This window comes from Anastrepha ludens, chromosome 3 (assembly GCF_028408465.1).
Source record: "Anastrepha ludens isolate Willacy chromosome 3, idAnaLude1.1, whole genome shotgun sequence".
NCBI classification, from domain to species: Eukaryota; Metazoa; Arthropoda; class Insecta; order Diptera; family Tephritidae; genus Anastrepha; species Anastrepha ludens.
The window spans coordinates 84,475,727-84,498,801 of NC_071499.1; the positions used below are offsets into that span (position 1 = coordinate 84,475,727).

General features: G+C 38.8%; 3 protein-coding genes across 3 annotated transcripts; 1 reads left to right on the forward strand and 2 right to left on the reverse strand.

Annotated features, from left to right (window-relative positions):
• The first annotated feature begins 846 nt into the window (after positions 1-846).
• LOC128858326 (nuclear pore complex protein Nup160 homolog) lies at positions 847-6,267 on the forward strand. Its single transcript, XM_054094497.1, has 15 exons — positions 847-1,053; positions 1,126-1,231; positions 1,285-1,851; positions 1,918-2,102; positions 2,169-2,581; positions 2,646-3,321; positions 3,385-3,490; positions 3,551-3,736; positions 3,791-4,018; positions 4,079-4,197; positions 4,253-4,882; positions 5,031-5,558; positions 5,621-5,784; positions 5,844-6,077; positions 6,139-6,267. Exons 1-15 carry the CDS (start codon positions 969-971, stop codon positions 6,265-6,267), a joined length of 4,356 nt encoding a protein of 1,451 aa, XP_053950472.1. The 5' UTR covers positions 847-968.
• LOC128858327 (replication factor C subunit 3) lies at positions 6,244-7,596 on the reverse strand. The gene is made up of 2 exons (XM_054094499.1): positions 7,421-7,596; positions 6,244-7,361 (listed from the first exon to the last, which is right to left on the reverse strand). Exons 1-2 carry the CDS (start codon positions 7,478-7,480, stop codon positions 6,351-6,353), a joined length of 1,071 nt encoding a protein of 356 aa, XP_053950474.1. The 5' UTR covers positions 7,481-7,596; the 3' UTR covers positions 6,244-6,350.
• Positions 7,597-17,861: 10,265 nt separating this feature from the next.
• Positions 17,862-19,042, reverse strand: LOC128856602 (uncharacterized). The gene is made up of 2 exons (XM_054091912.1): positions 18,235-19,042; positions 17,862-18,172 (listed from the first exon to the last, which is right to left on the reverse strand). The coding sequence occupies exons 1-2, from the start codon at positions 18,862-18,864 to the stop codon at positions 18,170-18,172; spliced, it is 633 nt and encodes a 210-aa protein (XP_053947887.1). The 5' UTR covers positions 18,865-19,042; the 3' UTR covers positions 17,862-18,169.
• Positions 19,043-23,075: the final 4,033 nt, after the last annotated feature.

Sequence of the window (23,075 nt, forward strand, 5' to 3'; positions counted from 1 at the left end):
ATTAAGGCTTAAAATATGACAAAATAAGTGTGAACGTACATATATCGTCAATATCTTGTATAAAACTTGATGAGACCTGATTAAAACTGCTAAATGTTGAATTGCAGTTCAACTATATTCATAGTTTTAAGTCTCTAGCTCACCGGTAAATTACTTAAACATCGCCTGTACTTACTAAAATCTCGGATAAACAAGAAATAGAGTTGATATAAACACGGTAAAAAAGTAACCTTCTTGACAAACACAACCAAGGATTACAAAGTTGTTTGTGTATTAAAAAGCATTCATATGAAATTTATTTTTTATTTTATTTTATAAAGGTTTACATAACAATAAAATTATTATACAAACTAAAAGTAGTTCAGCGCTAGCATCGGAGGCTTTCGGCTGGCAGGTTGATTATGGCTCGATTAAATCCGACGAAGTAGATCAGTATCTTTGAGATAGTTATATAATATAGATATGTTGTCTTCGGTTGGATTTTTTAATATTTCAAGAGGGTCAATGTTGCGAAAGTAATGATGTTTAGTCGATGCAAGGTTAGGGCATGAAGACAGAATGTGATTTATACTCAGGGTGGAGTTTCAAAACGGGCATAGATTGGGTGGAATGCCTTGAAGTATATGGGCGTGTGTAATTATTGTGGGGCCTAGTCGAAGGCGTATGTATGAAATATTTTTAATAAACTAATATGTTTATCGATTAAGTGATATAAATTAAAAAAAAAAAAAAAATATGGATACAATTTGTTTTTTCCGATCAATTTTCAATATATTTAAATCAGATATTACATGAATTTCATTTAAGAGTTGTATACTTTTTTACGGAATGGTGCTCAAAATTTAACACTGTGGATACTATATTACCGACATTGTGCTAGCTGAGGTTATATTTGCGGCAACAAAATTGGCAAATTATTGAATAAATTTTGGAATAGTGTGTTAATAATCTAAAGATCGGTAGAAATAATGGATGGAGCAAGTTTATTTTACCGTGAAGTTTTACCAGACAACTCATGCCAAGAGGATTGGACCGAGATTCAATTGAATACAGGTAATGAATAGTATGAATTTAATGCCCAGTACGATTGTAAAAATGTGTTCCTTTTAATATAAATATTCTCAGGTGCAACACAGAGCACATTACAGGATATTAAGGTTGTTGAAAAGGCCGGTGGTTATTGTTATCAAAATGTCCAACTGAATCACAACCGGAATCGTTTTATATATTGGTAAGAAACAATAATATTTCTGTAAAACCAAACTGATACATTTCGCATTATAGGCGTACTTACCAAGATGTCCTAGAACTATCTGAAGTTTGTTTGGATTTCACGTTGTATAAAAACAATGTTCGGTATAAGTTTTCCGATACTCCAGTTCTCAACGTTTCTATTAGTGAACAAGATCGTTATGTCGTAATTCTTGTTACAACCGTGTGCAGTCTTCACCATTTGAAGTTTCCACATCCGGATACCTTTGCAGAGAGCAGTGGCAGTAATGTTGGCTTGCAGAATGGATCAAGCAATGTGCGCTCATCCAGTGCGGGCATTTCTGTAGATTTTAACGAATCTCAGACTTTTTCCATTTTTCACGAAGCTAATAATTCATCCGTGCGTGATCCGAGCAGCTTCTATGTTATCGATACACAAAATGCAGCCTCAAGTTCCGTGCCACATGCGGCGAATAGCTTTTTGTCTTTTGGTGGTGATGAAGCATATTTTGCTTTAGCTTGTCAGTCTGAACTGATATTGTACGTGATGAGTTGCGAGACTGGTGCTACCACTTCTCAGTCTTTGAAAGAGAATAATATAATGCCTCGCCTATTTTCTAATTTGAAGAATGCATTTACGTAAGTGATTTAAATATTAGGGCCTTAAAAAGGACTAATGATTAATTGAACTTTACCATTTTATAGTGGCAAAAGTGACATTTCGGATGCCAATCATGCTAACTCGATGATATTTAGTTACATCAATGGTCAAATATACTTATTGGCATTATATCGTGACGATCAACTACGTGTATGGTCTGCGACAAATTTTCAATGCGTTTGTTCTATTGAATGTATGCGCGACCAAAGCAGAACGCGAACTCAAGGACGTATGTTGAAAAAATTAAAATACCCAAGTACTTCAGCTTTTCAATATTATTAATATACTTTTTTAGCTCAAAGCAGTGCTTTACGCAAAATAAACGATACTTCTGTCTGTGCGTTCCTATCTCATGCCAATAGATCAGAATTTATGTGTATTGATATACATACCGATGGTGGTACCTCTTCAGGATTGAGTTTAAGTTACCGCAAGACTATAACAGCACCGCTATTGGATTTAGCTGATTTCGCAGTAGTTGAAAATCGGATTTGGGCAATGTGGACAAACGCAGAAGGGGAATTTAGTATATCAAATTATCCGCTGGTACGAGGACTAGGCATGAATTGGTCATCCGTAGCACTGGAGCCACCTCCAGATCGATACTCCATTTTAAATGAACACAATATGGATCCGCGTGAAGCCTACTGTAATTATATATTCCAACTAGGCAAGTTCGAGCGTGAAGTTATCGCAAAGGCCTTATTTGTAAGCTTAGCATTAAAAAATTATTTCAGTTTACACAATTTGCTAATTTTTTTGTTTGTTGCAGATGTTTCGTCGCACAAATCTTCGTTTTGAATCAAAGCATTGCACTATACCTGTCCTAAAAGATCAAGTTTGCCAGGCAGTCGAGGATGAGATACAAAATGAAGTCAAGGAGTTCGATGTCACTGATGAGGGTTACTTAGAAATAGCCACACGACAGTGGGAACGGTTTTATTCCTGTTGCGAACAGTATCATTTAAAATCATGCCAACCTTGTGGACTCTTTGTGCTCGAACCAATTGATGGTTTGTGTCTAGTGAAAAAGAATACCTTTTCTCTATTACGTCCCTGTGACACCTTAGAGCATTTAATGCTCGTCGGCGATGATCTAGATATAAACACAGTTGTTTCTATGTATTTCGCGGGCAATGAACGAGTGGGTGAGGATCTAGTTGTTTTAGTCTCCATTTTAGCTCAGCTTGAACGTTGGTTGCCGGATGAAGTTAAAACCGACGTCGATAAACGTCTTTATCGGTTAGAAATGCCAAACGTATTCATTGCCAAATTGAGTGACGAAATTTTAGCTGGCGATCCAGATCGTGAATTATTACCGAGCACTTTCCTGGTATGGATTAGACAGAAAATACAGTCAATTAATGATATGCGAATGGCAATGATACTACTACTTGATAGTCTTCGCATGGATAATGGCAATCCAGCTGGAATGCAAACAAATTTAGGTAATTAATAATATACGTATATAAGAAAGACCACAGCTCATGTACTCTATTGATTCCTTGTAGGTGTAGCACAGTCATCTCAGTATCTCTCTACTATTGGTGTGCTTTTCGGTGGTGATTTGGGTTTGTCGGTGTTGTCGGAAACTGTCCGTCAGATAACTGCAGTAAAGTAAGAAAGCGTATATGTTCTTTGTAGTGAAAATTAAAAAAAAAATGTTTTTTGTTTTAGATTTGCTATTTGTCGCAACTTACTTATTTTGCAACAAATTCTCATTGACACTTTCTCTCTCGGCGTAGATTTGTTAGAAAAAATTCGATCTCATTTTATGCCTGATACATCGATTTTCTTGCAATCCTATTTCGTAATGGGCTGGATATCAGAGACCCCTGTAAACATAAGCAATGCTGCATCATTGTAAGTAAAATATATATTTCCGCTTCATTTAAAAATATTTAACTTATTTTGTAGGGAGAGTTCTATACAACGCTTGAACCTCCTTCAACTGACTAATGGTTCAGGTCGCATTTATTCGAATGGTGGCAAATATCATATTTCGCCTTTAGTTCGCGTCTTCCTTAATGCAAAAGGGTTGTATACTGCCGTGGCACTTTACGCAGACAATTTTAAGGCTGGTGAGAATATTTACACATGGTCGAATACCCTACTACCGCTCACTACAATCGTCAGTCAATTGATGTAAGTATACAATTGCCAATACTACTACTTATTAATACTTTATCTATTCTTATTACACAGATGGCCTGTCTCGTTCAATTTTATATTTGGTGAATGGTTATTTGGTACTTGTCAGCACATTATTATTCAAGATTATGTACGGTTGCTGAGCAATTGGTGCGAATGGAACATTTGTTCACGTATGCTAATTTATTGACACCCAGTTGTTCTTTTTTAATTCTTTTTAAATTTTAGGACAATTTATTCTGGCTGTATCCTTGCTAGATTGTGGTGAATCATATAAAGCGTATGACCTCTTCCTTCAATCGGCAAAAGGTGTATTGCGCGAACAATTCTTAACTGACAAAATTTTAAAGGGTACCCCATTGGCACAACGCACAGACTATCTAGCTACGTTGGGTGAAGATGGAGCTAGTGACGCCTTAGATAATAACATCAATAACCAAGTCATTACCCAATACTACTTGAAAGTAATTCAATTGTTTGAACAGCATAACGCGTTGGATCACATTATTTCAATGGCACAAGTTGCCATTGGTTTGTTAGACAAATCCGATTCTCAATTGCCAATGTTCCAGTCCATTGTCTTCAATAACCACCTGCAGTTGGAACATTATGAGGAAGCTTACCACTCGCTCATCTACAACGCTGAGTTATCGCGCCGGAAAGACTGCCTTCGTCAGCTAGTCGTGACGCTGTTTAATCGCAAAAGGCTAGACCTACTCATGCATTTTCCTTATGTTGGACTACACGAGGAATTCGAAAATATTGTAGAATCACGTGCACGCTCTCTAGTAATCGATCAGAATGAAGTATATGATTTTCTGTATGCATTCCATGTTAACAATGGAAATATGAGAAAAGGTTAGTATGCACTCTTATTCATATATGAACATACATATGTTTTATTTCAAAAGTCTCAAGTTGCATATATCCAATCAACTTTCTTTCTGGAGTTTCTTTATCTGTTGTCCGTCATGTAACTATGCAAATTTGAACATTTTATTTCTAGCTTCTGCTATCATGTATGAGCAAGCAATGCGATTCCAGCTTGAAAGTGATACCGTTGAATCTATGGAAAAGCGGTGTGCTTCCCTTTTGGTTTGTATCAACTCTCTGCACCTTATTGATCGTCGGTATCGTTGGATTGCGAAACCAGTAATTGGTTTAGATGACGCGCAACCGTCGAGTCCGCTCAATGATGAAGAGCCGATGGACTGTAAACCAGACAATGATTCTATTAGAGAACAAGTTGTAGTATTAGAAATTAAAGACATCAGGCGTGAATTACTGCAGACGGAAGCACTAGTTCGACTCGCTGATCATCGAAAAGACGTACAAACATTTATTAATGCAGGACCACAAGAATTGGCGATAATTTTATCTGGCTGTGGTCTATATACTGCTGCATTGAAACTGGTTACTGGCTTCGAATTATCACCTCTTCCTATATTTGACAGTCTAGCCGCAGCATGTATACGCATTACCGAGGAAGGCTCCAATGAAGCATGGGCGTGGTTACAAGAAAACGACTTGGCTGGTGAGAATAAGTAATTTCTATATAAGCATATTATTTGCTATACGATTTTTCTTACAATTTAGATTTGCCTCATCGCAATAAAGCTGCCGATATGGCCTGGTCATTGTTACAAAAACTCATTTATGACAATGAGTTAGAAAATTCCACAAGCATACGTAAATCTGTGGTAAACAAGCTGCTAAGTCTCAACGCCTTTATCCCGCAATGGCTATACAATGACTACAAGGTATGGAACTTGCTATAAAAACATGTTATTTCATATATTAAAAACATACATACCAACAGTTGGCGAATTGTCCAGAGCTGTTGTATTTGTTCGTCAAACATAATCGCTTACTTGAAGCTGCCGAATTAGCACACGAAATGATCAGCGCAATGTTGGGAGCTGGAAGTGAATACTTCAGTTTTAAACATGCAATTGCGGTGACAAACCAGGAAATGTGTCTGCCAGTGAATACATTAGATCTTTTGCTGCACGGTTTGAAATTGAATGCTAATTCAGATATCGAGTATAAGCAGGTGTGTATATTTAATAATTCGAATAATAGGCTAAAATAATAATTTGTGTTTCATATCATAGGTTCTCACAGATTTAGAAGACATAATGCAGATATATATCGATACGGCACAGCGCACAGCAGAGGATAAAATCCAAATGGCATTCCAGGAAGGACAGTTTCGTCAGTTACAGCAACCAAATATGGCTTAAATAATTTATTTCTCAAATTTTTTAAGTTTAAGATCTTATGTTCTATAAAAATCAATGTTTTCTTACATTACATCTATAAAAAATTAAAAATCGTCCATCATCATCGATTCGGATATAAATTTCTTATAAATGTTCATGAATTGAGCAACGAAGGCCTCTAAATGGAATATATGTTTAGCACCGTTTTGCATGCGATGCTCATACAGCGCCGCATATTCCAACGTTTTCGCCTTGAGTGACATGTCACAGTTCCTAACAAGTTGCTCTACTAAGCCTCTGAATATCATATCTGGTGGTACTCCTTGCGCCAGCAACTCATACAACCGATCTCGTATCTTCTCCAGTTTTGCTGGTGTTTGTTCCGTCACTATTTGGTTGGCTGTCTCGCGTAAAAATACCTGCCAGTCTAGCTCAACAATGTCCTGTTGACCGGTAAAGGGATACTGCTGAACCTTACAAGTTTCCAACATCAATAATGCACGACGTAAATTCCGTTCACTTTTGTCCACAATGCGTGCCGCCAATTCAGCAGGTAATGTTAAGCCTTCACGCTTGCAAGTTTGCTGAAGGACTGTGGTTATTTCTTCTTCATTGGGTGCAGCTACTCGTATCCCCAAACAACGTGATCGTATGGCTGGTATCACACGGGATGTTGAATTCACCGACAGTATAATACGACATGTAGCCACATACTTTTCCATGGTACGACGTAGCGCATGCTGGGCGTCTTTGGTGAGCTCGTCCACTTCGGAGAGAACAATTACTTTAAATTCACGTTGCCCCGATGCATCGATTTGATGTGTTTGAGCCACTTGCTTTATAAGATCGATTACTACAACTCGATCATAAATACCGGCATCGGACGGATTCACTTCCAAATGGTAATTGCTGCCGACGGTCATCACTTCCACTTTGCGATTCGATGGTGTGGTAAAAGTCATCGTTTCGTTTCGCAGTCTCTCCACACCGGCGCCATACAATTCGCGCAATAAACACATGATGCGGGTCTTTTTACCAGCACCAGAAGGGCCGTAGAACATTAAATGTGGGAAATCACCTTGCTGACAAAGATTTCTCAAATTTTCAGCTTGCTCCTGAGAAAGTACAATATTATAATTTGACTGGATCTAAATATGAAATACAGGCAACTTGCTTTGTGGTAATCCAATTTTGACAGCTCACGAGGTCGATGTTTATCCACCCAGAGAGCCATTTTCCCAATCGTATCTTCGACTCTATTAATATACCTTTAAAAATATAAACCAAACTTCGCTAAAAATGTTTTGTCGGCATTCGCGCGTTTTGTATTAGAGCTGGGAAACAATCGATGGCAATATTGATAGTATCGATGTTTTTTATGAGCCATTGACGATGTTTTCTTACTGCCACGGTATATCGAATATTTCGAAAGTATTCACATTCCTACGGTCATATTTTGGCAACGATTCAAGAATTATATTGTGTTTTCTTTTCTCGCCATTATTTCCCATTTATTCAGCCCTGGACCCTAACATAAAAACCAATGTACAAGCAGACCAAAATACAAACAAATATACAAATATATCATTCCCATGGCAGCCGGTTCTACGTTACCGGAATGACTCGGGTTTTTATTCCCGACCAAGGGCTGCCGCCCCAGTATACTAGCCCTATCTAGTGTACCGTATTTTACCCTAAATCTATCGTCACAGGAGCAACTCATTGCAGCCAGTTTGCTCCAAATACTTCTCTTCCGGGCTGGCGTCGAACCCAACCCCGGACCTGAAGTATTCTACTGCTGCATTTGCCACAAACGGCTCCACCCGAACTCCACCTCGGTTAGGTGTAACCAGTGCAACGGGTGGTGCCATCTTAAGACCTGCTCAGGCCTTAAGACTCACAGGGAGTGGTCCACAAGGTATGTGGCCACGTGTTGCTCCCGCTCACAGGCGGTCACCGCCTCCACGGCTACACTGCCCTCAGTGCCGGCACATCACACTGCCGCCACTAACAACACCTCAACGGTCAGGAGCCCCCAAGAGCAACACGACTCCCTCTCCAACCCACAACCCTCCTGCTCCTACCCCAGTGCGGGGACAAACCAGCAGCTCTTGGTCCCCCGCACAGTCTGCTCCGTGTGCCAGACCGTAGTACCTCGGAACCTGACAACTGTCCAATGCAATTTTTGCAGTGGCTGGTGTCACTTTCGGAGGTGCTCCGGCCTGCACACCACTCGTGAGTGGACACGCGACTACGTTGCCCCCTGCTGCAGAGCTCTGCACCCGCAACCGCCCCCCGTGGCGCGGCCATCCGACAACATCAGGCCACCCCCCATTTTGCGGAACGCACAGCAGGACCAACGCAGACAACATCACGCATCCCTCACCCCCCCGAATTACGACGACACTCCCGCGAAGCTTCAAGCTTTTGCAACTGAACTGCAACGGACTCACGAGCAAGATTGACGAGATAGTCGACTTCATGAGTCGGTTCGGAATCAAGATAGCTGCGGTCCAGGAGACAAAACTGCACGCTAGCTCCCCCCTGATTACCAGGGACGGCTACAATGTGCACCGAAAGGACCGCGAGCGAGACAACGGTGGTGGCCTAGCGTTCATAGTACACCATTCAGTGCAGTATCGTCTTATTGATGAAGGCATCGACCGCAGGGACAGCACCTTAGAACGTCAAGGTATAGCTGTCCGGTCAGGCGATGCCGAGCTCGAAATTTACAATATTTACATACCCCCTGTCACCTGCTGCCCGGCAGGATATCTCCCCGATATTGGTGCGCTCATCAGGGGAGAAAACCGATTGGTAGTAGGTGACTTTAACGCGCATCACGATCTCTGGCATTCAAGCCTGCCAAATGATCGTAGGGGACAGCTATTGGCAGAGCAGATAGACGATTCGACGTTCAGCACTGTAAACGACGACGCCCCCACTAGGGTAGTGGGCAATTGTAGCAGCTCGCCTGATATAACAATTGCTAGCGCTGGACTGATAAATAGCATAACCTGGCGACCTATGCTATCGCTTGCATCAGACCACTTGCCCATTATCATCTCGATCGAGAGACCCGCCGATTTTGTTTCCGCGGATCACCGGTCATACATCAACTTCAACAAAGCTGATTGGACCAGATTCGCGGAATTTACTGAGAACATCTTCGCAGCCCTACCAACTCCCACCGATGTGCGCGCAGGCGAACGCGCATTCCGCAAGGCGATTACAGCCGCCGCGGCTCGCTTCATACCTGCTGGACGGATCCGGGAATTACGTCCCAATTTCCCAGCCGAAGCGGCCGTTATGGCAAACGAGCGTGACCGCCTACGCCAGGCCGATCCCGGGGATCCTCGTATAAAGGATCTCAATTCGGAGATCCGGCAACTGGTCACCCAACATAAGCGGACCAAATGGGTAGAGCACCTGAAGTCCTGTAACTTCACCTCTGGTGTGAGCAAGCTCTGGTCCACCGTAAGGTCCCTGTCGAACCCGACGAAGCACAACGACAAGGTGGATATCACCTTCAACGGTCGTACTTCGTCGGACCCGAAGAGATGCGCGAGCTACTTTAGCCGGCAATTTATATTGCATCCTCCGGTCGACAGATCCAAACGTTGTGCCACCAGACGGCTGCACAAACTGCCCTACAACAGTGCACCGCTTACTTTCACCAGCGACGAGGTTCAGGGGGCCATCAAACACATGAAACCATCAAAAGCCATTGGCCCCGACGGACTAAACATGCTGATGCTGAAAAAGCTGGGTCCATTGGGAGTAGAATATCTCACAAAGGTCTTCAACCTGTCTATGGCCACTCTCATCATTCCTGATAAGTGGAAATTAGGGAGAGTGGTCCCACTGCTGAAGCCTGGGAAGCCCGCTAACCAAGGGGAGTCTTATCGTCCGATAACTCTCCTTTCCCCAGTAGTGAAGACACTTGAAGCCCTTCTACTCCCACTCCTCACTGAACACCTGACTCCAGCCCCACACCAGCATGGTTTCCGTAGAGTGCACAGTACCACCACGGCACTCACCGTCATAAACACCCAGGTAAACCGCGGACTAAACCAAAACCGCCCCTGCGAGAGGACGGTCCTAGTAGCGTTGGACCTACAAACGGCTTTCGACACAGTCAGCCACGCCACGCTACTAGATGAGATTTTACAGTCGACACTCCCGCCAGGGCTGAAGAGGTGGACCGCAAACTACCTGAGTGGTCGTCACTCGTCGGTGATATTTCGAGACCAAACCTCAAAACAGAGAAAAATAAAGCAAGGAGTACCGCAGGGTGGTGTCCTTTCACCCTTGCTTTTCAATTTCTATATTTCGAAACTCCCCCAGCCACCAGAGGGAGTCTCACTGGTCTCATATGCCGACGACTGCACGATAATGGCGTCGGGCAATGACATTGATGGCCTATGCTCAAAAGTAAACGACTACCTCGCCCGCCTTTCTCGCTTCTTCACTGCGAGAAACTTAAAACTTTCTCCCACTAAATCCACGGCGACCCTTTTTACCACCTGGACAAAGGAGGTCAAGCTGCCACTTCAGGTACACGTCGATGATACCCCAATACCGACGATAAACAACCCCAGAATTTTGGGAGTCACCTTTGACAGCTTGCTCTCCTTTTCGGCGCACACAACCGCTATTGCAACGAGAGTACAGAATCGCAACAAGGTCCTCAAGTCGCTTGCCGGCAGCACTTGGGGCAAAGGCAAAGAAATGTTGCTGTCGACTTTCAAAGCAATAGGCCGACCGGTTCTGAACTATGCCGCGCCTGTCTGGTCGCCTGGAACCAGTGATACGCAGTGGACGAAGCTTCAGACCTGCCAGAATACTGCCATCAGGACCGCGACAGGATGTCTCCTGATGTCCCCTATCCTACATTTGCACGACGAGGCGCACATGCTCCCGGTTAAGGAGCATAACAAAATGCTCGGCAAGCAGTTTCTGCTTGGGTGTCACCGTAGGCCTCACCCATGCAGACACCTGCTCGAGCCTGAGCCACCTCCCAGGCACATCAGGAGACACTTCCTCAATTACGTGGACGAGATCCAGGACAAAACGGACAGACCACTCCAGGATCAGACAGTATACAGACAGGCAATTAACGACATTCATCGGGAGACCCTTACCACCTTCCTAAGCTCCCGACCCCCGAATGCCGTTATCGGAGTCCAACCACCACCTATCGTAGACGAAGAGCTCCAGCTCCCCCGAGAGTCCCGCGTATTCTTGGCACAATTACGTTCTGGATATTGTAGCAGGTTAAACTCCTACCTATCCAGAATCGACCCCGACATACTAAACATATGTCCAGCATGTGAAGGTACCCTGCACGACACTAACCACCTCTTCACATGCCCCATCAAACCCACTCATCTAACACCTCTCTCCCTCTGGACCCAACCCGTCGAAACTGCCAGTTTCCTGGGCCTACCGTTAGATGAGCTAGACGAAGACGACCGGTACAACAACAACAGCAACAACAAACAAATATATACACAGAATATCACAAATAATCATGACAAATAATTTATTTAAAAATAAATTTCAGTTAACACTTATTGAGAACTACGAAGGGGATTTTCACCACCCAGAAAGATCCGACAAAGAACGTCAAATGATGAAATCATAAATAAGCAAATACAACTTGGACGATAATTCCCTATCCGTCAGTGAAACTTCCAAAAACTATTGTGCATGAAACATTGGGAAGAATCTAAGGCTCCACCCCTTGAAAATCCAAATCGTACCAGCGCTTAAGCCTAACGATTACAATTCGTACAAAAAATTCTGCGCGACAATGTTGAAGCAATTTCGTACAGTAAACACTTCATTGTGGAGCGATGCAGCCAATTTTCATTTAAACGGAAGTGTAAATAACCAAAAATGCCGTTACTAGTACCATAAAGAGCAGAATCTACTATTAAAATGTAAACAGCCCCTTTATAGTCCCAAAGTGATGGCTTAGTATGCGTTGTTAAGCAGTGGAATAATTAGATCATATTTTTTCGAAAATCGTTGAGAGCAAGCAATTTCGGTGGACCGTTTCTCTTATCGCTGCATGCTGAATGATTATTTTCTGTCAATAATGAAAAATCACATTTTCTTCAGTACATACATGGTCTCAGCAAGATGGCGACATGCTGTACACCGAAACAAACCGGATTTAAATCCGGCCTAAGATTGTCACTATAAAAGTACGCTTACATATGGAGTAATTAGCAATAAATCCACGAAATTAATCTACCCGTGCAAAATTGACAATCAGCTGTCAACACTGTTTTGAAAGGTTTTTCTTCATAGAAATTACTTTGGTAGAATATTTCGTATTATTAACGATATGAAGAAAATACAAGGAGAAGAAATAATTAACTAAATTACGCAATTGGCTGCTAGTAATAAACTGGTAGAGGAAATCCGTAAACGACGTTTACTGAGGTTTCAAAAAATTTTAGCAGCATTACGCATGCGAAATTGGTAATTGCATTTTATATGTCTATGGTCACACGCCTTTTCTGGAATATGAATGCATAATTAATAAGTTTTAACAACAATTTTGTTAGAATTATGTCTATAAACCTGTTTTCTTTGCCGGCGTTCATTTTATTTAGTTTTTCCTTTGAAAATCATTTACGATTGTTTTATAATCTCAGATTTCGGGAGAGAAATTTTGTATGAGTAATCTCGCTTTTTAATTACGGATTGGGATTTAAGCACGAAAAAGTAGATAATCTACTTATATCTGAACCGTATTATAAAACGAACATATAAAGACAAGAAGGTTGAGTTTCCGACCCATTCCACTAACAAAACTCGGTTAAGGAATTTTATCACAAAAACTAATTGGTCATAAACTGTACAGTACCCTAAAACCAAGAATACTTACTTTCAAGCTGCGTACTGCATCCTAGCACTTGTTGGAAAGAGCAGACTCCGTTATGGTTAATGGTTAATGGTTGTAGAGGGTTAAGGAGTAGCCCTTTAGCACTGCGACCATATTGATCTATTGTGCACCCTATGCTGTCTATTGACTGTTAAGTATGCTTATGAATTGTACCAGCTCCTTCTGAGGGAGTGATTGAAGGTCTTCATCTGTAAGCATGAACTTGTTTAACCCTAGACGGACATTCTTCGTCGTTTCGACGACGCTCGATTGCATTTAACTGCTTATCATAATTTCCGCTCATTGTTTTTCTTTAATTTTTCGTACAGCTTTAGTTGTGAGCGTCCGTTCATCTGTGCTAGTTGCTTGTAAGTACCGTTTTAAAAAATTTGCGTCGTCGAAACGACGAAGAATGTCTTTTGTGTGAGTTTTGCAACAAAATAATATATCGCTTTTAGGATTTTTTTTGTCTTTAAAACTTTTATATAATTCAATTCGACATGACAAAACAAGCCTTTTTAAATGACAAGAAAATTGAGAAGTTTCTTGCTGAAGACGATGACTTATAGTTTCGGATGAAGATGATTTTGCCATTGGCGAGCTTGAGACGGACTTGGGAGAGCTAATGGACGAAAAAAATTCTTCTGAAGAGGTTTCTGCAGACGAAGACGATGTCCCGTTGAATGTGTTGCTTGAAGTGTCTGATATAATTACTTTCTCAAAAAACATATTACGTGGAAAAAACCGTCATAAGTGGTCGACGCAAAAACCTACGTCTCATAGATATGGACAAAATATTGTACATCAAGTACGTGGTCCTACTCGAATTGTAACCATGGATAATTGGTTCACTTCAGTCTCCTTGGCTAAATCTCTTTTAAAAGAACCATATAAATTAACATTGGTTGGAACATTGCGAGATATACCTCCAGAGAGATAACTCCAGAGATGAAAGTCAGCAAAGGTCGAAAATGTGGCACTTCAATGTTCGTCTATGACAACGAACGGACGCTCTTGTCATATACGCCAAAACCGAATAAAATATTTTACTTGTTGTCCACATGCAATGAAATTTGGAACTGTAAATAGCATGACAAAGACGCCACATATGATCGAGTTCTACAATTCAACAAAAGGTGGTGTAGACACCTTCGACCAAATGTGCAACGTAATGAGTTGCGCTCGAAACACCAACCGCTGGCTAATGGCAGTATTTTTTGGCATACTCAATATGGCTTATATAAATAGTTATGTTATATACACCCATAATATGTTCCAGTTGGGACAGAAACCACTTAGTCGCAGAAAATTTATGAAAGGTTTACACTCTGCTCTCATTCAAAAACACTTATATAAAAGACCTAATGTGGTAACTTTTAAAACGGCAGCTCGACAAAATATACAAAGCGGACTAGTTCAACATCATGAGAAGGCCAGAAACAGTGGTGAGGTATCAGCAAGCAAAAAAAGAAAGATTTGCACGATTTGTCCATCATCCAAACGTCGAATGGCCAAATCTTCATGCGCGAAATGTCAAAAAAGCTTGTGTGGAGAGCATAAAATTGATCTCTGTGCCTCATGTGCAAAATAAAGTTAAAGACCTATAAAACAGAGTTTTAATTTTAGTTTTAAGCATAAAATGTACCTTTTTAAAGTATTAATGAATTTTAATTTGATTAATATTATTTTTTTGTTGAAGTTTGTCAGAGGCTATGAGCAAAACAAAAAAATTTTTATTGAATATGAATATTTTTAATTTTAAGTTTTATATTATATTAAAATAAATAAACGAGCATTGAAACTATTAAATAAATATTTAGAGTAAAATACTGCATTTATATTTTATTCTTTTTGGGTGTAGGTGCAATCTGAAGAAAGCTTAAAAAGAGTGGTCGTCGTTTCGACGAAGAATGTCTTTAGTGTACTAAAAATATGAATGTCCTTCTAGGGTTAAAAACCTTTTTCTTCTATGCGTCAACCCCGGACATTCGATAATAAGATGTTCCATAGACTCCTCATCTTCGCAGCAGAATCTGCAGGTGCTGGTGTTAGTTATGCCTAATTTATGTAAGTGTTTGTTGCAGGTGAAGTGACCCGTGAGGGCGCCTGTGAGAGTGCGAATGCTCTTTTTGTTTAACGTGAGGGCCATGTTGGCTCTTTTAGCGTTGAAACTTAGGAACTTTTTGGAGTGTCTAAGACCCTCTACATTGTTCCAATGCTGATTTAATAGAGTTTTGGCCCAGTATTTTATTTTTTGTTTTAGGTTGTTTTTGTTGAATCCGAACATAGGACTAGGTCCGATGAAGTTTTCATCTGCCCCTTTTTTGGCTTGAACGTCTGCCTTTTCGTTGCCGTCATATCCCTCATGTCCCGGTACCCAAATTAATGAAACATTGTTTTTGGATGCCAGATTATTGAGTGCCTTGTGGCATTCTAAGAGGGTTTTTGAGTTGTATGTATAGCTATCTAGAGCTTTTAGGACTGATTGGCTGTCCGAGAGTATTTTAATTCTTACTCTCTTGTGGTTTCTGCGTTGCATGATGTTTACTGCTTCCATTATTGCGTATAGTTCCGCTTGGAAGATAGTGGTGTCCCTGGTGAGAGTGTATGATTTGTGGATTCTGGGCCCCACTACACCTGCTCCTACACCGTAAGGTGTTTTTGATCCATCAGTGTACCATTTTTGTGAATCATCATTCATCCATTTCGGGTTTGTTTTCCACTCTATCCTCTCTGGAAAGGTAACTGAGTATCCTTTTGTGAAACAGAGGGTTGGGTCAATGTGGTCTGAAACTTGAGCCATGCTTATGGTGTTTTTGATTTTGTTTAGGATATTTAGGTGACCGGTGAGGTTGCCCAATTTGAAATTTACTTTCATGTGTAGCATGAGTGCTTGCGTAGCTGCTTCCTCTTGGATTGCTATATGAAGTGGTGGGAGATTAAGGAGTGCTTCCATGCCAGCTGTTGGGGTAGTTCTCATAGCCCCTGTGATGCATAGGCAAGCAAGCCTTTGTACTTTTCCCAGTTTGGTTATCGTTGTTTGTTGGATAGATTTGCTCCACCATACTAGTGCCCCATACAGTATGATTGGTCTAACCATTTGGGTGTATATCCAGAGGGCCATACTAGGGCTGAGGCCCCAGGATCTCCCTAGTAATTGTTTGGTTGTCCACAAGGATTTCGTGGCTTTTTTTGTTATATTATTTATATGTGATTCCCAAGTGAGTTTTTTATCTAAGGTTAAACCTAGATATTTGACCTCTTCCTTTAGTTCTATCACTGTTTCATTTAGTTTCAATGCAGGAAACTTTAACTTTCTTTTTCTTGTGAAGGGGATTATTGTGGTTTTGTTAGGGTTGATCGACAGCCCCTCCTTTTTACACCATTCCCATGTTGCGTTCAAGGCATTTTGCATTAAGTCCGTTAGTGTCCTTTCATGGTTGCCTTTTATTATAACAGATATGTCATCTGCATAACCAATGGTTATGAATCCCTTGTTGTTTAGGTGCTGCACCAAGTCATCAACTAGTAGGGACCATAGCAGTGGAGAAAGAACTCCTCCTTGCGGACATCCCTTTACTGTTGTGACATTCAGTTCAGCTTGTCCTAGCGAGGCTTTAATAATCCTCTGATTAAGCATTTGGCTTATCCAGTGAGTTATTATTGGGTTTGCACCTCTTTTTTCGAGTGCTGTTTCCATGGATTTGTAATTTGCGTTGTCGAAGGCTCCCTCTATGTCCATAAAGGAACATAGGGCTATTTCTTTTTGATTTAGGGCCTTTTCTATATTGACAACGAGTGTGTGCAGTGCTGTGACTGTGGATTTCCCTTTTTGGTAAGCAAATTGCAGCTTATGAAGGGGTTTTTTGAAGATTACTTCTTCTCTTAGATGATATTCGAGTAGTTTTTCCATTGTCTTTAGCATGAACGACGATAGACTGATTGGTCTGTAAGATTTTGGAGAATCAGGGGGTTTGTTACCTCCCTTAGGAATAAATATTACCTTCACTTTCCTCCATATCTTTGGAATGTATTCCAATATTAGGCTAGCTCTGAAGATTTTCACCATGACTCGGATCAGTTCCACAGTGCCTTTGGATAGAAGTGCTGGGAATATACCATCCGGCCCAGGTGATTTAAAGGGTTTAAAGGAGTTAATTGCCCACTCTACCCTTTCGAAGTTTACGATTTTATTGACAAATGAGACCGTAGATCTCCGTTGATGGTGAGTTACCATGTCTAGACTATTGTCGATTGATGGGTCTTGACTTTTACAATCTGGGAAGTGAGTCTTTAGGAGAAGCTCTAGTGTTTCTACGAATGTGTTGGTAATAGTTCCGTTTGGACCTTTTAGTGTGCCTATGGGACTTGAATCACCTTTGGAAAGTGATTTTTGGATTCTAGCTGTTGCTGGAGTATCTTTTAGATCCTCGCAGAAGTTTTTCCAAGAGTTTCGTTTGGATTTCCTTAGTTCTTTGTTATAGTTAGTTAGGGATTTCCTATATTCGTCCCATTTGTTTGTTTTCTTTGCAGTGTTGAATAGTTTTCTCGTTGCTTTCCGAAGTTTGTCAAGTTCGTTGTTCCACCAGGGGACCCTCTTCGTGGAGGATTTCATTTTTAGTGGACAACAGTCTTGATATGAGGCCATGATGCTAAGGCCGTTATATATGCTAAGTGAAATCCCCTACTACTTCAAAATTATAGTTGTCAACAGCAGTATATTTGTGTTTTTTATTGTTAATATATACATTATATACTATTATAAATTTCAACAATTAACTTTTGCAGCTTGTATGGTCATAACATATTAAACATAATCACCTGTCTGAAATACCTCGAATAACAACAGGTTCGGACAAGCACTTCGTCATTACGGCAGAGCTTGTGCTCACTTCCTTAGACTCTAAAGAATTTTTTATTTTGAAGTCTATATTGCCGCTATAATTCATTGAAAATATTTTCTGGTATTCTCACTTTCATGTGGGATGGAATTTTTTAGATCTTCATTTTCAACGGGACAATTGATCACTAGATAATTGCATAAAAACAGATAAATTAAAATATAATAAACGTTTAATTAATAACTTTACCTTTTTTTTAGTCTCACGCTTATCGGTATTTTTTCCTCCAGCAATCAACACCTTATCCTGGCTATTATTTTGCTTCTCATGTAGTACCTTATCTAATTGCATTAGTGAACATTTAGCTATACGCTGAAATTCCAAGAAGCGGTCCAATTTCTCGCAGCATTGTTCACAAAGGCCGTTCGGCCAATACTGAACACCGGTACACTTTTTTAACTCCTCGTATTCCTTCATCCATCGTTGCACTTCCCCACTATTCATCTGTTTGGAAGTATTATCCAACGCTTGCATTTGACTTAGGCAGGTGCTGCAAAAATATTGCAAATTATTCTGTGTGTTCTTTGAAAAAACCTCCTCCAGAAGTAGCTCATGTAAAGCAAGCGCACAACACAACGCCGTCTCACGGAAATCATCGAATGCCATTATCTTCTTGTAGCAGCTTAGACACAGTTGTTTAGGATAGTCATCCGTAATATTAACATCAATGCCTGTGGCAATATGCAAGCTCTTAACCAAATTTTCATCGCGTTGTAGATCACGTAAGGATTCGTTTTGTTGTTTAGATGTGGAGGGCGGTAGCTCTTTAAGGCAAGTACGACAAAAATATTGCATTTTGGCAATACTAGTAGGTAGCATTTCAATAAGACAATCGTTTGGCCAGACTAAAATCGTTAGTATTTTTTTATTTAGCCAGATGATGTAAATATTTTAAAAATTCCAAACTTCTTTAAGTGGTTTTTTGGCGTATGCTTTTATAAATTGCGAATGTTTATAAATTTTTATTATAAACTTGGATAAAGTCTGCAAAGATGCCACTAGAGAAAACAATTCACCCTAATCAAATGCTGCCACTCGATTCGAACTCTAGACTAAAGGCCGCAACACACAGACAGCTTTATCGGCCGACTATTTAGTTGGTCTCTCTTGAATTACATGAAGAGTATGAAAGTGCTCATATTACATCAACTTAATCGAAACCGACTAAATAATTCGATGTGCATCCCAATTGCGATCAAACTAAAAAGCCTGCCAACAGCCCACGGCTTGATTAGCAAAATTCTCCTCTACGAGTGCACACTCGAGAATTTTTAGTCGGCCAACTTGTAGCACGTGTACACATATCGAAATAAAATTGTAGTTTTCAGAAAAAGAAATGCCGTAATATACATCATAAGCCACATTAATGTTTTTTCCTTACATTTTGTAATAAAAATAAAAAATATGCTGATATAAAACTAGTTCTTCCCGAAAGGAAAAAAGAATCAATCACAGCTCTAATAATAAGAAGTAAACTGAAAAAGTGTTGAAACAAATTTACTAATTTTGAGACTTACTAATGTTAAAAATTTTGGTATAGATTTTTAAAGTGAAATATATGTGGTAATTTTTAATATTTAATTTTTATAAATTTTTGTTCGTGATAAAATATATGTACTTTTAAAAATTTTGTTTGGGAAACGGTCTAAATTTTTTAATAATAGTCTGGATAGAAAAATTTGTTCTAATAGCGGTCAGTGCCAGTGGAAAACCTCCGAGTGTAATTTTTGCCATGAAGAAACTTCTCATTAAAAAACCATCTGCCGTTCAGAGGCGGCATAAAACTTTAGGTCCCTCCATTTGTGGAAAAACATCAAGCGGCATATAACAAATTCGCCGAGCTCCTCCTCCTATTTGGAGCGTGCGTGATGTTGTACCACCCCCACCCCCCCCCAGCCTGCAGTTTTAAGCCGATTCCGAACGACAAATATTTTTTATGAGCAGCTTTTTCATGGCAGAATAAACTCGGAGGTTTGTCATTGCCTGCCGAGGGGCGACCGCTATTAGAAAAAGTTGTTCTCTTAATTTTGGGTCTGTCAAAAGATCTCAACAGTGAATCATTTCTAGACGGTACATTTATTGTGGCATCTTTGACCATTTTCAATATTATACGATTTAAAATTAAACTTATTATGATTTACGGTCAAACTCTAAGAGCAACATATCGCAAAATTAGTGATTTTGTTTTGGTAGAAATAATCATCCGAATGAGTCAGCAATTCAAAGGCTGGTGGAGCGTTGTGTTGCTGAATAACCTTCAACGTCCATATCTCGAAGTTGTCAACAATTAGGTATTTATGAATCGACTGTTTGGCGGATTTTACTTGTGACATGCTCATGGTGGACATTTAAATGATGCAATTTTTCACATATAATTTTTAAGAACCTTATTTTGAATAAAAACAATGAAACCCGGAAAAACTATAAATTTATACATGCTTTATTTTAAAACAACATCTAGGCGCGTCTTTTACTTTAGAAACCCTCAGTTCATTGACGAACTCACGGCAAACATTTGTGTCAAAATCATCGCTCTACCGTTCAAGTTGCTCGAAAAATGATGGAGAACGCAGCAAAAAAGACACTTTTTGCTTTGGCCAATATAGGCCTATAGATTAATTTTGTATTCAAGAACTACACCAAATATTTTGTCAAGGACAAAATTAAATAAAAATATGTCATATATCTCCATATAACGGTTGTTTTAAGCTATTCAATATTCACATACCGACATCGAAGATTGCGCCCCCTGTACCAATATTTCAATAATAAAAAATAGGAAATATATAAATAAATAAATAAGAAATATAGAAAAAATAAGAAATCTATAAAGAAATAATAAATAATAAAAAAATTACTTACGTAGTATGCCGTTCGTTAGAAATGAAGCAACCATTTAGAAAGTCTAACGCTGAATTAATTTATTGAATATTTAGAAAGCGATGCATACAATATTTTATACTATTATTTTAATATTGCGAGTAACAGTATTTTTCATAATTATGAATATACATACATACAATAAATTTATAGAAAAGTAAAGTGAGAGAATAAAGTATAAATTCAAACTTCTTATAAAGAACAGTCATAATATTTTAATACTGCTGTGTGAATACTAAAATATACATATTGTAATTGCACTGTAGAGATACAACTGTATGCCTACAAATGTATATATTTAACAGAGTCTTTGCGGATCAACATTAATGCAAAACTGGCGTAATTATATAATATATATGTATATAAAAAAAGTGTAAAATCATTTTACCTATATTAGTTACTAACGATACAACCTCGAAAACGCTATTGTAAAAAAATGTTTATAAGTTATACATAAAAAATTTGCATAAAACATCAGTATTATTATAGAAGATTCATAAACAAATATTCACCTAATTGATAAAAAGCTTCCATTTGTGCCAACAATATTTTTAGGTTCCAAATAAAAAAATAAGAAGAACATTACTTTGAGTAAATTGTTGTAATAGCATAGAACATTCCCTATTTTTTGTTTTTAGGAATGCTTTTAAGTGATAGTTTTTAGTCAGATATAAATACGGATTGAACCGGTAGTAATTGTTCGTTTGATGTGGGAACGAATAAGTCCCCTTTAGTAAATGATGTGCCATTTTTAGTAGAAAAAATGTTCATGGATAAATAAAAGTGGACAAAACTTGATAAGATTTTACTTTAATATTATGATATTTGCACTCATAGTTAAAATTTTTTAATGCGGGCATTTTTACTTCAACATTAAACTTTCTATTGCAGGTTTTCTTACTTGAAGCTTATCGCACAATACATAAATTGTTTTTACTTTCTTTAGTAGCGTCATGTAAAACTATTGCAAGGTTATATTGAATGTGTGCATATACATACATATATCGTTTAACATTATATAATTGGCATTTTATTATTGGAAATCATACGCATGTACTATACACATATAATGATTATGTTTGCGTAAGTGATATCAATAGTGAACGCATAGCCAAAAAACATGCAAGAAAAAATAATTTGAATGTAATGCAGTTTACTTGCTGATCGCTCGTTTGCTACAAGAACGTCATAACCCAACGAAATTTTTTTAATTACCACCAGCTCTTCATTTGTGCTGTGCAAAAAATGCATGGCGATATCTATTAACAGCATCTCATTAGATGAAAATGTGTCTACTTTTACTTCGAGGGGCTGACATAAACTGAAAATTCCAAAGTAGTTCTTCGCGATATTTCGGCTTTTTCGATTTTTTAATATACTCTTGCAGCAAATGCGCGAAACGTGAAGTCAAATTAAATTTGGTGAAAATAATAAAAAAAGAAAACATTAGGCAAGTAGATATCCTCTGTTGAACAATCCTCGAGTGTTTGTGGCTGAGGAAATATTGCATTAGTGGAAAAGTACGCGCACAAAACTAATATGCATGTAATTCATACACCGCTATTTAGTACATGCTACGCATGATAAACCTACTCATATATCGGAAATAAATATTGTTTCATGAACTTACATATAAGACATAATAATCATAAAGCTTAAGAATTAAAATATCTGTGATGATATGGTTGAATTTTTATTGTGATAACGACACTTGTACGGCAATGAAAAAAAAAAAACAAAAACAATATTTATAATGCATGTACATATATGAATGATTTACAAAGCATAAAGGAACAAAGTTATAATTATAAAGCAATTTCATTACTATATATTTCAAAATCATTTGCTGAAAATACACAATGCAGAATTTTTCGTATCACAGTTTTTCGCCTAAAATTTTATATTTACTTACATCGAAAACATAAAAATTTTGATCATATACCTACACATATGTAAAATAATTAAAATGTAAAAAAAAACAAGGACAAAAGAGCATTGTACACACATACATAGATTATTTAAAAGAGTAAGAGTAAAAAGTTTCTGTAAATATTTGAATGGTAGCTAAAAAGCAAAAGGAACATTAAGCATACATACATAATTCATTAACACAAATATTAATAAAAACGTAAGCGAATTCAGTCTGTTTT